The following is a 15,540-nucleotide window of genomic DNA, read 5'->3' on the forward strand; positions in this document are numbered from 1 at the left end:
TGGGCTTTTGCAGGCAGAGGCAGGAATGCTCTTTTGTTAGTAAAGCTATTTAAAACCATTATGATTTGGTTATGTCATTTTTTTTAAGTTAAAAATTTTTTTTCCTTTTTTGGCCCCCCGGGGGCACATGGAGTTCCCAGGCCAAGGATCAGATCTAAGCCACAGTTGCCACCTAAGCCACAGCTGTGGCATCACTGGATCCTTAACCCACTGTGCCAGATCAGGGATTGAAACTGTGTCCCAGCACTTCCAAGACACCTCTGATCCTGTTGCACCGCAGTGGGAACTCAGGTTATATCATTTTTATTTTATTTTATTTTATTTTATTTTTCTTTTTTAGGGCTGCACCCATGGCATGTGGAGGTTCCCAGGCTACAGGTCGAATCAGAGCTGTAGCCGCCAGCCTACAGCTCACAGCAATACCAGATCCTTAACCCACTGAGCAAGGCCAGGGATCAATCCCGAGTCCTCATGGATACTAGTTGGGTTCATTACCACTGAGCCACAGCAGGAACTCCCAGCTTGATGGATCTTGCGCAACGATTTCCTCTTTCCAGAGCGGATTCAGGGATTACAGTCCTTGCCCAGGTCCTGTCAGGTGGGTAGATGACTCCTGAAGAGTCAGTGAGGGCTTGTTTGTTTTTTGGGGTTTTATTGGAATTTCATGTTTACTCTCAGGACGTGACGTCTCGCTGGGTGAGTTAGGGGGACCGACCCAAGGCCTGAAAGTACTGGTGCTTCCGGCCGGCGCCGCGCCTGCTGCCCTGGTGCGCGCTCCTGCGAGGCAGCAGCCCAGGCCGCATGGACAGACGGTGGGCATGCTGCATTCTTCACTGTCGGAGAAGATCCTTTCGTGCTGGAGTGTCTTGGGCTGATCCTTTACTTTTCCCGTTTCTCCTTTGCCAGGATCGATGTGTCGCAGAATGATCTTCCTTGGGAATTTATGGTTGACCGTCTTCCTACTGTCTTATTTTTTCCCTGTAACAGGTAATGCTGAATGTTTTCAATATTTGGGCAGGTGGGGTTCTTTTGCTGAAAAAAAAGAGTTTATAAAGTACTTTATGGAAGTGAAATATAAACCATTAGTCATTGCTAAACTATTTTGAATAAAATATTCCAAAAAAGTACCATTAGGCACCGAGAGTAAAAGGGCTTTGGTTCATCACCCTGTCGGGTGCAGTGTCACCCTGTCAGTGTAGCCCCTTCTGCAATGTGGGTTTTACATGGATGTGAACGTGGCCACAGGCACAGGCACACTCGTGGCCTCATGAGCGCCTAGTGGACGCTGGGCTTGGCAGCAGAGAGCCCCGTGGGATGGAACAGCAGCTCATTCGTTGAGCTCCCAGGGGGTCGGGCCCGGCCTGTCCCCTTTCCCAAGAGCCTTTTCTCATTGAGCTCTGCTGATGGCTCTCCTGCCGGCTGCACCTGGATCGTGGGGCCTCAGGGAGCCTTCTCCTTAGGGTACAGACTTCTGTGACCTCCCCACATCTGTCTGAGGCCAGTGCTCCCATCAACTCCCGTGAAGGCCCAGCGAGCAGGGACGGGCTCTTAGCAAGGGGACGCTGACCTGGTGGCTAGTAAATGCGGATCCGGATGTTTTGGTAGAAGGGAAATTAACCATTGGCCTTTTAAAGTCTGGCAAACCAGCTGTTCTCTTTGTACAGATTCCCTTTTGTTTTTAAAGGGATGGGTCCTCAGGGACCTGGTCACATGGCTCCGGCAGTATCTTTACAAGGGAAGAGCATTGGCGGGATGGTTTTCAGTGACGTCCCTCCTGCGCTCACGGTTAGCAATTATTGCAGCCACTGCCGTGTGTTTCTCTGGGATGGTGCTTCCTTTATGTGTACTGAATCATTTCCTTGGCGTTTCCTCTCTATCTCAAAGAATTTTGGCTGAAATATTTAAGTGGTAGTAGGGTTTTGTCTAACCCTGCACCAAAAGCAGAGCTCACCCAATTTCACCGCCGAGTGTGCCATGATGAGCCTTTTTTTTTTCCCTAAGAAGTGTCTCAAATGCCACACAGTCAAGGAACCATGGACAGTAACACAAGCAGTTGCATCTGTGTGGACGGGGGTGGGGCATGAACTTGAATGCAGCATAATTTTCAAATTCCAAACATAGTTTGCAAAAGCGTCGAAGTCACAACACCCCGCACGCACATGCTTTTGCATGAAGTTCTCAGCAACTAGAATTGTTTCATGCTTGGGTCGAGTGCCTTTCATTCTCAGTGTGCCTGATGGGGTCGGTCAGCTCCGAGATGAGCTCACTCTCTGTACCCTGCAGGAAGGTCACTGCCACCCCTTCCTGTTTCCCTTGAGCAGAAAAGTCGAGAATGTAAATACTGAATAGGAAACTGTGCAGTTCTGTTTGGAGAGAGCTTAGTAGACCAAAGCCTTACTGCTTTGGAAAGGAATTTTTCTTATTTCCTAAAAATGAATGGCAGTCACAAGTGGAGTAAGCACCTCCGTAGCTGGTCCAAAGCAAGCGCTCAGTTCACTCAGAAGGTAAAGAAAGCGGCAAAGGATGTGAGCTGATGGCTCATAGGAGAGGAAATGGAAAGACTGTAACTTGCAGCAAGGCATTTTTCACAGCGCACATGCTTATGTTATTTTTAGTGAAAAGATATAAAAGTGTACATGTGTTTCGGTAAAATATAAGTTTACACACACACTGGGTTAAAATGTGTGCAGAGGGAAGGTGTCCAAATGTTGACAATGGTGTTGGAGGAGTGAGGGTTACAGGCGGTGAGGGGGGGTGCCTCTTGTATTTTTTTTATGTCCTTTGCACATTGTCCGAGGAGAGCACATGGTATTTTATAATCATAAAAGAGAAAAACTATCCGAAAGAACTTGTCTTCTGCCTCAGTGCACAGCCTGGGCCTCCTGCTCCTGGCAGGGCCGGCCTTCCTGTGCAGGTGCATCTGAGAACCACTCTGTGATACTGCAGAATGCAGGTGCCTGGGCCAGCCTGGCCAGGAGATCAGAAAGGGGGTGGGAGAATCACCTCAATGTGTCCCCTGGGAAGGACCTAACTCCTCCCTCAGTGTTACAGCCCCTTCTTTGGAGCAGGTCCCTTTTGTCTCCTTCTTTGTCATCTTATATTTGGCCCTTTACATGCTCGAGTGCATAAGGAAGCCCCTGGTGAATTTAGAGAAGAGTCAACAGTGGGCCCTCGCACCCCCTGCACTTCCCAAACGCTTACTGTTCTGGAAGCAGTTTATCGATGCTCCATGTCCTCGCCACTCCTGAGAGGTGGGGAGGCATTTTAGCACAGCCGTCGGGTAGGTTCATGGAGGCTGCTCCAGAGATTCGAAGAGGATGCTCACCAGGGTCCTTTTCTGCCCAGTAATGGCTCCAGAGACACACGCTGAGGGGTCTCGGCAGCTCCGTGCGGCCATGCTTCCCACCGACTGTCCTTGACGACCAGTTTGTGCCGCAGAGCTTGGTAGCAGATCCGGCCTCTGCGTGTTTGTCCTCGCCCGCTCTTCAAGGGGCCGTGCTGTTCTTAGCTATCAATTGAATGGCTGGGAGGCCCCACTTGAAGGCTTCCGTGCTGAGAAAACTAGGCTTTAAAGGAAGTTTTTCCATTTACCTGAAAGTTTCCATAAACATAAAATGGGGCATATCTGGTTTTGATTTTTTTCCCTGTGATTTTTTTTCCCATAGGGAAAGGGCTACCCTTTGCTAGTACCCCTTTTGTCTTTTCTTGGGTATTTGGTCACTGGATGTGTGTGTGGAGAGCATGGGCAAGCTTTTCATGAGGGGTTTCTGGTTAGTTTCTTTAAGGAACAGTGTGATTTTTTTAAAGCTCCAGTCACTGAGCCCTCAGGTAACTGGTGCAGTCCTTGCAGGCGTCCTGTGAGGTAGGTGAGATTCTTATGACGCCCTTTACAGACAAGGCAGTGCAGGGCCACAGAGGAGCCACGCGTCCAGGTGTGCTTGTGACGGAGCAAGACCCTGGAGGCCCCGAGAGCCCGTGCCCTTCACGGATCCACTCTAATGCTTGACACGGTCGCCCCGCTCACGCACAAAGCTGGCGGTTTTGATTTGTTGCGGCTGGTGGCGTGTGCTCGCAGGGGGATATATCTGTGGTAGACATTTTGGTCATCGAATGAATGACAAGTGCCAAAAAGGAGTTTTCTCCATGAGGATTTGCAGCAAAGCTTTAGGGAATAACCCCACCACCACCCCCTGTTCCTTCCTTTCTCTCTGCTCTCAGGGCCAGGCAGCCCCTTGGGTGGTCTCTTTGTCAAGGCTCGGGGTTCCAGTAACACCTTCCCCATTGTGATAATAAAATGTGTCTCCAGATGTTGCTCAGTGTCCCCAGAGGGGAGGGGGTGCAGTCACCCCAGTTGAGAGCGCCTGTCTTGGATAACGTGTCAGAAGTGCTTGCTGAAGAACCGGGCTGAGTGTGTGAGGTTTTTCCCATCTCCCCATGCACGGTGGATGGCCGCTGCAGTGACGGGTGGCAGCCCTGCTCCAGGACACCCTTCCTGGCATGCCCCTGGGCCTCAAGAGCACACGGAGGCCCCTCTGCCCGCGCTCCCAGCACCCTGCATCCCTGGCTTTAGGCCCGGCCAGCCGGGAGCTCTTATCTTTCTTGGAAGGTTGTGAACAGAAACCAAGTTTTGTCCTCGGGAAGAGACACACCTTTGAGATCAGTCACCTTCACTGCAGAACCAGCATACGGGACATCCTCAGCCTGGTAGAGCATTTTTTGTCAGAAGCTGTTTTCTGTGCTGCCTTTCTCTTGGCAGGAAATGAGCAGCCTGACCTTCGGTGGCAGTCTGGCTTTGGACCAAGGATGTCCGTGTGACTCTCACCTTAGACTCCTTTCCCTTTCTCTCCAGAAAGGACCTGAGCGTGAAGTACCCCGAAGACCTTCCCATCACCCTTCCAAACCTGCTGAGGTTCATTCTGCATCACTCGAACCCTGCTTCCTCTGCGCCCCGGAACCCGGCTCACCCTCCTACCAAAGAGTGTCTTCAGAGCGAGGCCGTCCTGCAGCAGGGCCACATCTCCCACCTGGAGCGGGAGATCCAGAAGCTGCGGGCGGAGATCGGCGCCCTGCAGCGCGCCCAGGCGCAGGTGGAGGCCCGGCTCGCGAGCGCGCGCAGGGACGAGCACCGGCTGCGGCAGCAGCAGCAGGCGCTGGAGCGTCAGCATGGGCTGCTTCGGTTGCACAGCCAGCAGCTGCAGAGCCTGTACGAGCACAAGACCCGGGAGCTCGAGGAGGTGGCCCGCAAGCTTCAGGAGCTGGCTGACGCCTCGGAAAACCTGCTCACCGAGAACACGTGGCTCAAGATCCTGGTGGCCACCATGGAACGGAAGCTGGAGGGCAGGGACCGGCCGCAGGACCGCGCGCCCTCGGCCCACCCCGAGCCCGCGGGCACCCCGCGGCTGCCCGCCGGCACCCCTCCGCCTTCCAACGTCAGCGCCACGCTGGCCTCTGAAAGGAGCCAGGAGAACAGGACAGACTAACTTTGAAATGACATGACGAAATCAGAGGCGAAAACTGTACATTGGGAATATATTTATGCAAATTTTATTGAAATTTATTGTAAATAAAGATTTTCTCAGTGGTCTAGAAAATCACCTTGAATGTCATTCAGCCTTTATTGAACAGGGATGACATCCCTTCCACTTATTGCACAAACTTGGTAGCTTTGAGGCAAAAACAGTAGCACAGTCCATTTGAAGATGTGTCTGAAAAATTAGTCCGTATTTTAGTGGCTCAGTGTCGAGTTCCCTCCCCACCCCCCTCCTGTTGCTTCTGCGGTGATGAAAGGTTAACTTGATTGACGAGTCAGAAAACTGGGATGCAACAGTCGGGCTATTCAGAAAGAATTCCATGAGAGGTCATAACTTAACTAAGCCATTGGAGTGTGTGGCTCTGGTGTCTAAGCTAAAAAAAGTAGCTATTGAGAAATAAGAACAGTGAGAGCTATTATGTATGGTTCACCAGTTCTGCAGGCACTTTCTCTTTTCCCCAGAGACCCCCACCGTGCCCGTGACCCTCGCCCGCACTGCCGCTGTGTCGATGGGCCTGATGCAAGTGGCACAGGTGGCGTGGGATGAAGACCCTCCAGGAGTGAAACTAAGGAGAAAGTGACGCTTCGTCTTCTCAAAACCGAAACTGCCCTGGCACGGTCAGAAGTTCAAGGCGGGTCTGGCAGGCAAGTCAGAGTCACACTCACGGGGACTGCAAACACCAGTCCCAGGAGCTCCTCGGTCCCTCGGGTGAAGGACAGCCAGCCTCAGGTGTAGGCTGCCGGCTGCAGAAAGGAGAGGTAGAACGCCTGAGGTTCTGAATCGCGAGGGCACTGGAGCAGACAGCCTACATCTTCCCTGTTTTCCGGGCGCCCTTCATTCGAAAGCACCCTTTCTCTCTGCCTTCCAGTTGGCACCTTTAGAACCCCTGTCCCTCCTTCCACCCACACCCTGGTCCTGGGCACCCCAGCCCACTGGGCCTCTGCTGGTCCCCAGGTGGGGACCAGAAGCATTTCCTCCCCTGCACTAAAACCTGGCTGCCTCCCACGGATGCCTTAGCAGCCCACCTGGGCCTCAAGCCTGCCTTCAGCTCAGATTGCCTAACTAGCTCCCCCTTCCCCCAAGCCATCACTTAATGTCAACCCTTAATTTCGGGGTATGCTGCTAAAATAAGTGTTCCCTAAGCTCCCTCCTAGGGGTTCTAGAAAGTAGATTGGTTCAACATCTTTTTAGAGATTTGGATGAGGCCAGACGAGCTGCCTTCAGTCTGACCAGAAGGCCAGAGCTTCGGGGGTGAGGGTAAGGGGTAGGGTTGGGGGGCAGCCCCAGGCCACCTGGGAGATTCCTGCCTGCACTGCTGGCAGGCCAGAGTCAGCCTTCGGGCCCAGCCAGGGCTGGCCTCCAGCTGACTCCCAGGGATGTGGACACAAACCACATTTTAATCACAATAGGGTAGCATGTGCTGTCAGTGGTGGGATTAAGAACTAAGTGAGTTCACCCAAGCAGACACAAGGATAGAGATGCGGGCTCGGGGTCACTGGCCCGAGAGCCCCCAATTCCTCGCCTTTGCCAACCTGAAACTCTCTGCAGCCCCCTCCTCTGGGCACCCACAGTGCCACTGGCTGCTGGGGGCTCCTGTGTCCACGTGCACATGAGAAATGACTGTCCCCCGCACTTGGCGCTCTGACAACAGGGTCAGGGGACCCTCCTGGGTGAGGAAACTGAACCCAGTCCCCAGCAGGTGGGGAAGAATCTGAGAAAAGGGCAGGGGGAAGGAACCGAGCCCCCTCCCCCCACTCCCCTCCAGTGCAGAAAATACTAAATACAACAAACAAAAGCCACAATTTTCTCTGTGCTGGGCCAGCTGGGTTTTGGATACAGACAGCCACGGCGGGTCTGGTGTCTTCTAGCGAAGCCTGCGCGCCACGTACACAGAAAGCTGGCTGGGGACAGTGGGTGGGGGTGGGGTGTTTAGCATGCTCAGGACTGCGGGGGCCAGAAACTGCTCTGCCACCAGGACACCTGGCAGCCTCAGGACTCATACCCTGACTCGTCCTTCACCGGCTCCCAAGCAGCTGCAGTAGCTTCCTTGCAATGACTCCACGAGCAACAGGAACTGGCACTGAACGACCTAACCTACCAAAAGGGGGAGGGGTGTGCCGCTGCCCCATCCCCTGCTCACCAACCACCCCAACAGGTCAGCTGCGAGACCTAAAACCAACATGTCACGTCCGCTACAAACACACACACACACACACACACACACACACACACACGTATATTAGAGGCCCCGGCCAAGTGCAACGTGGGCCTTACACGTCTAAGACCCTCCCCTAGAGCCCCGACTCAGCTCAACGTCGGTATGGCCAGTCCCATGTGCTCTATACGCTATTTTTAAAAATCAGCAAAAGAGGCTTAAGCACGTGCTTCTGGGGCCTATTTACAGTTCACAGGCTTGTGAGTTGACGCGTTATACAGTAGTAGCTCCATCGAAAACAGGCTCAGCTCAACATTCAAGTAACAAAAGCGCTGCAGGGCCATGAGCCCCAGCAAGGTCAGGCTTGCCCACTGCCTGCAATGGGCAGCCCTACCAGGAGGCCAAGGGGTCGCCCACGGCCACCAAGCCCTGGCTCGGGACAGCCGGGACCCTGGGAGTCAGTGCATGCGATGACGAAGCCCGGCAAGGCCATGCCAGCAAGTGTCAACCCTTCCTCTCAGACGGCAGCGTGTCTGTGGTCTCGCCCCTCCATGCCTCTCGGCTGGCTGCGAACGGGCCCGGGAGCCTCCGCGTTGAGGCTCAGCCATGGACTTCCGGGCCGGTGGGGGTCAGCTTGGCCTTCCTCTCCACGCACGGCCCCTTGGCCGAGTACTGCACCAGCAGGAAGGGCTCCTTGGTCTCGCCATCCCCGACGATGCTCTCCTCGTCCTCCGATTGGCTGATGCGCTGCAGCCGCAGGTAGCACCAGCAGCCCAGGATGAGCGCCCCCAGGGCCGCGATGGCGATGAGGATGACAATGACCGTGACCACCCCAGTGGTGGGGCTGTGGTCCATGATAGACATGGTCAGCGCCTGGCGAGCGCGCCTCACAGGAAGGCGTTGCGCGGGGGCGGCTCAGCGAGGCTGGAACCCAGGCTGGACACCAGAGCCCTGAAAGGCAAGACAAGATGAGAGCTACCGTGGGCAGCGGGACCACTCCCAGGCCCTGGCTGGGTCTTCCACGGGGTCTACTTTTTCATCAGCTCTTAAGCCTGACCGTCCTGCCCTCATCCCTGTGAAAAACAAGCTGGTCGGCCTTGGCTGTGTCTTTGTCTTGATGCCACCCACGTTCTCTCCGCTCACCCCAGCCGCTTCCCTTTATTACCTCCGATACCCTCAGAGCCTCTGCCACCAAGAGACAGTCACCTGCGCTCAGCCACGAACCTGAGAGGCGCCAGAGGGCACCTGAGACCTGCGACCCTGCTGCAGCGGAGGCTGAAAGAGGGTCTGTATAAGGGGAGTGTTCTAGAAGCCCAGCACCACTCGGTGTTCAGTAACTGTTCACAGATTGAAAGGAGCCAGGGCTTCACAATGGCCAGAGATGAGAGACTCAAAGCAGGGAAATGACATCAGCCCCCCTCTCGAACAGGCGACATATACAGTCTTCTGGAACACCTGTAAGGGTGCAGCCGACGATGACGACGACGGCCTTGGCCCACAAAGGAGCTGTAGCGGGCCTGGCGCGGGAGAGCTCTGAGGAGGGCAGCAAGGAGCGGGACCAACGGGCCCTGCCTTCCCCAGGCTCAGCTTCTGGTGCAGGAGCCAGACCACAAATGGGTCAATACACCAAACCCCTGTCGCTACAAATGCTGGCATGTGATGCTGGGAGCAGCGGGGACGATGCCGAACGGGGTGGGGCAGGCGATGCTCAGGGAGGAATGGCCAGCCCCTGAGGAAGAGCGTGCCTGGCAGAGGAACACCATCTGCTAGGGCTCTGAAGGCAAGAGGGCCGCTAGCAAGTGCAAGGAGTCAAGCGCAGCAGCTGGTGGCTGCTGCTGGAGATGAGCTGGTTTGCGTCCGGGTGGGGAGGGAGGTTCGTGCCCCAAGGCTGACAGCTACAGCCCACTGAGGTTGGAGGTGCTGGGTCCCAAGACTTTGCACCTTATCTCTCCTGCCTCGCCATAAACGGAGCGAATAATAGTAACTAACACCAGGTGGGTATGAGGCTGCAGGAGAACCTAGGACGGGCACAGAGTGGGGCTCAGCTGTCTGAACCCCTTTGTGGGAGAAGACTGACATCGATGCAGGTAGACAGCGCTGGAAGGGGAAGATCTCTCTCCAAACAGGATGGACTCTGCTGTCCTTGAGCAAGGACAGCCTTAATTACAAATGATTCTCATCCACACCAGGGAGTCCCCCGCATCCCCAGCCCAAGGCCAGATTTGCCTGAAAGTCAAAGGCAGCCAAGTCAACGCCCTTGAGTCTGGCCGGGGACCAGGCCCTGGGAGAACCCTGCAGACCCCCAAGTATGGCCCCGCCACCCATGCCTACACCTGCAGAGGGGGTCCCAGGCAGGAGGGGGCGACATCTCTGGAGTCTGCCCCCTTCTGACCACCTCCAGGGTCAAGCTGCTGCCATCACTCTCAACAGACTCCCTGGTCCACCTGTGAGGGCCCACTGCAGCCAGGGCCCGTCACTCAGAGCAAAGGCCCCAAGTGCTTCCGCTGACCCACAGAACCTGATGTGAAGTGACCCCCACCCCCCCGCTCCTCTCCCACTGACCCCACACTCCCTCCAGGCCTCTGCCCAGCCAGGTCCCCCTGCCCAAACACGCTTCTCCTCTTAACCTTCCTCGTTCAGTGGTTCTCAAGTGGGGGCAACTGTGCCTCTCCCCGCCCCCCCCAGACATCTGGCAACTCTGGGGACATTTTTGGTTATAATAATTGGTCGGGGGGAGGTGCTACTGGTATAAAGTGGATAGAGACCAGGGGATACTGCTGAACCTCCCACACTGCACAGGACAGCTCCCAACATCGACAGTGTGGAGGCTGAGAACGCTGCCCTAGCTAACTCCAGCTCAGGGGGAGCCTTCCTGACCCCGAGCTCCAGAAAGCCCTTTTCCTTCTGCGCTGCACGCCCTCCTTCCTCCAGGGCACCAGCATCAGTCTGCTTTTGTGTTGGGGCCATCGGGCTGGAACCCGCCTCCCCATTGGGCTGTGTGCACCGATCCTCCTGGCTTCTCTCCTGCCACCCAGCAGGGCTGCCCTCAGCTCCTACAACCCTGCTCAGCCTGTCCTCTCGGGCCTCCAGATGGGACAGGTGACCTCCCCCAACCCAAAGCCTGAGGACTGCAGTTGGGTGAACCTGTCCCGAACCCCAGGCTCTTGTCCCTCTAGGGAGCACACCCAGCTGCCCAAGTGCCTCCCCACCTCCCCCTCTCCACTGGCGCCCCATCCAGGGCCTGCCCTCCGGCGGGGCTCCAGGACAGGAAGGCAAGTCACTATCAGTTCGGAAGGGGAAGTGTGTCTGTTTGGGGAGGGGGGTCGGGGACAGGAAGTAGGCAAACAATAGCTGCATGACCTGGTGAGGGGGGACCCCAGGGGCCAAACCAGCTGAGCCTAGGAAGTGCCCCCGAGTCCTGGGGGAAACCAGCAGACCAATGAGCAAACTGAGGCGGAGGCAGCCCAGCTCCAAGGGACCCTCTGCGAGGAGTCTGCGCCCCGCCCCAGGCCAGGAGGAGGGGCAGAGCCAGGTGACCAGGCCACCTGTGGTCCCTGCCCCCTCCACCCCATGTGTGCATTTGTTCCTTCATTCACTGGGCAAGTATTTTCTGCAAATGGAGCTTTTAAAAACCTGATGGCATCGCCCCCTGCTCCCCTGCTCGGAAGGCGCCCTGGCACCGGCACCAGGGAGAATCCAAATTCCCTGCCTCGCCAGCTTCTTCACCTCCCCCCAACCCCGCCTCCGCCTCAAGGCCTCTGCACTTTCTGTTCCTTCTGCCTGAGTGTCCTTCCCTGAGTGTCCCGTGACAGGCTCCTTCCTGTCATCTGGGGCTTTCCTGGATGGTGCCTCTTGGGGGGCTCCTGCCCAGAACCCCCAGGCTCCAGAGGCCCCCGCCCCGCACTGGCCATGGCCTTGTCCTCTTCCTTCGAAGCTCCTTGAAATTTTCTTGGGTTCGGGAAGGTGTCTCCCTGGCTGGCGTCCCCTTCCTGCAGGGCCGTCTGAGCCTGGGGAAGAGGAGGGCACTGGCCATGCTGCCCACTGCTGGGTCCCCAGTCCTGTCACCGGCACACAGCAGGTGCTCAATAAATGCCAACTGCTCCAAGCCCTAAGAGGTAGCAGTGAGTCAGAGGAGAGCCTGCTCGAGTGGGGAGTCTGCAGCCCTGAGCCAGCCCCCAAATTCTGAAGCCACCCCGAGTCCCCACGCCCGCCCTAACACTCAAGGGAGCTGAAGGCCTGTGTGGGAGGACAGGCCTGGGTGTGCACGTGGGTCCTGGGTGGGCCTGGCTCAGCCTGTGAAGGGGTGGCTGTCCCCACGTGTGCCATGGGGAGGGGAGAGGAGGGAAGAGGCCACTGAGATGCAGATCCCAGAGGAAGCCGAAGCTGAGAACCCCTCTGGCCTGGGCTGACCCCACCCCTGCCTCATCTCTTCAGGGCCCCCCTTCTGCCCCTCAGAGCTAAGGTGTCTCCTGCCAGTCGGCTGACCCTGCATCCTGATTCAGGAAAGCCCACTGTGCAGGACCGGGAGGACCACAGCTGGGGCTGGGAAGATGCCCAGGATGGCAGGTGGGTCACCTGGGCCCCCTCAGGACAATCATCAAGGTCATTAACACGCAGCCTGTACTGTCACTTCTGCCTCCCGGTGAGCCTAGGCTGGCGCTGCTCACTCTCACCACCCGCGTTTCACAGATGGGGAAGCTGATGTGGGGGAAGCATGATGGACTGTCCAAGACGGAAGGAAGGAAGATGGGCCCCCGGAAGTGGGACCCAGCAGAACAAAGTCGGGGCGGGGAGGTGGGGGAATCTTCCAAGCGCAGAGGGCCAGATCAGCCTGGGGGCTGAGCACAGCAGCGCTTGTGGTCTCTGGGCCCTCTGGGGGTGGGCGGGGATGGGCCACACTCCCCTTGACCTCTGTAGCAGCTCCTCGCCGGCTCCTTCAGTGAGGACGAAGGCTGGCACTGGAAGCCCAAGGCCATTTGGACCCCCTCAAACATACAGTGCCCATCCTCCACCCTCCCTCTGCCCTCCTGCCTCCCTTGGATCTCAGCGCTCCTGGAGAAACAAGCTCCAAAGCCCAGCCTCGCAGTCTGCAGACACCAGCTCTCTGAGCTCCCCACCCTCTGCCCATTGATGGGTTCGAAAGGACAGTCCTTGCCTCGGCCACCAGTGAGCTGAGGGCAGGCATCTCCCACTGTCCCACTGCCACAGTGTAAGGTCTTCTCCAGTGCAAGGTTGGGAAGCCCAGCGGGGCCCCGGCCAGCAGCAGAGCAGGGTCCCCTCCTTTGCCCCATCCCCATCGCTCCACTCACTGTCGTGAGTGGTTCCGACTCCATCAAGCAAGCTGCCCTTAATGGCCTCAGTTTCACAGCCTGCAAAGCGGGGACAAGTTCTTGCCAGGCTGTGGAGAAGCTGAGAAGCAATAAGAAATGTGAAATCAGAAGGGCTATGGGGCCACCAGGTTTGTGTGTCATCAGGCATCTACCTTCCTGGGTGCCACAGGGAGGGAGGACAGAGGACAGACAGTGAGCCCTTAGGGGCACCTCTCATCCCCCGCCAAGGACCTGCTCCCATGAGGGTACAGAGCCTGGTCCAGGCCCAGTGCCACAAACAGCCCCTTCCTCAGCAACATGCTGCCACCTTCTTCTCACTTAACTGGGCACATCACGAGTGTCGCCCTGCCCAGCTGGACACCTGCTTACCACCCTCACCCTGCCCTTGCCTTTACCTTCTGGGGCTGTACTGCTTACAGGGGACCAACCACCCCTGCAGGGGCTGCCCCTCAGGGTTAAGCCATGCCCCCTCCACCAACAAAGCCATCTGTCAGTTATGCCAACAAACTAGGCTCAGTCTCTTTGAGGGACCCCAGTTCACTAACCAGAAACACTTCCTGCCCGATTTCTGATTAGAAACCTACGATTGTAGGGCGGGTGGGGCACAAGGCTGCAGGTGGAGCATCTGTCCGTGCCAGGCCTGAGCAGGCCCTGGGACCCAAGGACACATCACACAGGCCCCATTCTCCAAAAGCCAGGGCAAGAGACGTGGGGACACAGATGGGAGATCAACAGTGACTGGGCTGTGCCCAGCTCTGCAGCCACTGTCATCTCACCCTCCACCACCCACCCATTACACCCAGTCCTCTTGAAGAGGAAACCGGCATGGTGACCCCCTAGATTCCCCTGTGCAAAAGAGGAAGCTGGCACAGGCAAAACCCCAGGGACTGCCCCAAGGTCAGTCCGGGTCTCCTGTGCCCCCACCCTGTGAATCAGCCATGGGTCGTTCTCACAGAATGCCCCAGGGTCAGCCCATTTGCCCAACAACTTTGGTAATAACCGCAGATGACCGACAAAAGTTGGCAATGATTACTATGTGCCAGACACTGGACTAAACACTTCTCACAGATCACCTTCTTTCAGGCTCAAAACAACCCTAGAGTCATTACTATGCCACTCAGCAGATAAAGAATCTGTGGCTCAGAGAAGTTAAGTCGATTGCCCAAGGTCACACAGCTCAAAAGTAACTGCGCAGGGATTCAAACCCAGGCAGCCTGGATCCAGAATCCCGGACTTCAACACGGATACTAAAACCTCATGTTATTGACAACCCTCCCTCTCCCCACTCCCGTGCCTGAGGGGTCAAGGGGGACAGATGAACCCCAGTTCCCCTCCATTGGATCAGGCTGGGTGACTGGGACCCAGAACTCTATGCTGGGGACACGAGATGACAAGCGTCCGCACAGCTCCCGAGTGCCAAGCGCGAGCGACGTGCAGGCAAGGTGCCAGGCGCGCTCCACGCACCGTCTCATTTAACCTGGCCAGGCGCTTCCGTCGTCTCCTCGACACTACCAAAGAGCTAAGCGAGGCTGGAGGGAGGAAGGGGTTGGCCCAGGGGGCGACAGCTGGAGGGGGAAAGACAGCTGGAGAGGCAACTCCAGTATGCTCGACTGGAGGGGGGGGTTGGGGGAACGGGGCACCACGAGACCCAGTCATGCCCACGCCGCGCAGTCACTGCCGACGGAACTGGGCACCAAACACCGCAACCCGTCCTCAGTTTCTCCACCAGCGAATTGGGCGCCAGACGTTGCCAGGACCCCCACCCCAACCCATGGAGTCCTCCTGACCACCCCGGGGGCTGCCAGGAACCCGCCTCCTGTTATTTCTAAAAATCCCTAAGTGTACCGAGGAGCCCTGAGGCCGGTCTGGGGTGCGGAACTGTGGGCCGCGATGGGGGGCACGCATCGTGCAGGGGGAGACACCCGCTCCCCCGCAAAGCCGTCGCCGCCCCCCGACGCCTCCTTTGTCCCGATCTCGCCGCAGCTCAGCGGACAAAGAACCCCCGCCCGCGGGCGCGGCCCCCCGGAACAGACCCTCCCCCCCAAGCCGCGCCCCCGCCCGAGCTGCCCCTCCCCCGCCTCAGAGACCCCCCGCCCGCGGCCGAGCCGCCCCGCGCGCGCGCGCCCCCACCCCATCCGGGGCTCTCCCTTCCCCTCCTACAGCCTCCCGCCCAGCCTGAGCGCACGGTCCACCCGGCGCCCCGCTCACCATGGCGCCGTCCGCAGCCCGGCCCGATCGCCCCGCAGCAGCCCGGCGGGCCCGGCTCCGCCCGCCAGCTAGCCCGGTCCCGCCGCCTCTCACGGTCTGGACGCAGAAGCCCCGCTCTGCGGCGGGCGGGGCGTCTCCGGCTCCGCCCCGGACGGGGGCGTGGCCCTCCTGGCGAAGCCAATAGGAGCTCGCGCTGGGACGGCTGGGCGGGCCGGGCCGGGATGGGGTCACGTGCGCGCGGGGCGGGGGCTGAGCGCAGCTGGCATAACTGGGGGCGGGGGGCGGGTTCGGCCGCAGCGCGCGCGGATTGGGCGCG

At 57.7% G+C, this 15,540-nt stretch overlaps 2 protein-coding genes across 6 annotated transcripts in view; one reads left to right on the forward strand and one right to left on the reverse strand.

Annotated features, from left to right (window-relative positions):
* Positions 1-5,591, forward strand: part of TXNDC11 (thioredoxin domain containing 11) — a 69,043-nt gene extending 63,452 nt beyond the window's left edge. For all 5 annotated transcript variants that reach the window (XR_014840772.1, XM_021086600.2, XM_085017595.1 and 2 more), the window contains 2 exons: positions 907-987; positions 4,850-5,591. Coding sequence is in view for 4 of the 5 variants with exons in the window: in XM_021086600.2 (XP_020942259.1) it covers positions 907-987; positions 4,850-5,480 (712 nt within the window). In the remaining variant the exon portion in view is untranslated. The remainder of the gene's footprint in view (positions 1-906; positions 988-4,849) is intronic.
* SNN (stannin) lies at positions 5,522-15,335 on the reverse strand. The gene is made up of 2 exons (XM_005662128.4): positions 15,225-15,335; positions 5,522-8,637 (listed from the first exon to the last, which is right to left on the reverse strand). The coding sequence occupies exon 2, from the start codon at positions 8,548-8,550 to the stop codon at positions 8,287-8,289; it is 264 nt and encodes an 87-aa protein (XP_005662185.1). The 5' UTR covers positions 8,551-8,637; positions 15,225-15,335; the 3' UTR covers positions 5,522-8,286.
* Positions 15,336-15,540: the final 205 nt, after the last annotated feature.

This window comes from Sus scrofa, chromosome 3 (genome assembly GCF_054392235.1).
Source record: "Sus scrofa isolate SSC_HxYL_T2T_F1_AM1 chromosome 3, Sscrofa_HxYL_maternal_Yorkshire_Landrace_v2.0, whole genome shotgun sequence".
Taxonomy (NCBI): domain Eukaryota; kingdom Metazoa; phylum Chordata; class Mammalia; order Artiodactyla; family Suidae; genus Sus; species Sus scrofa.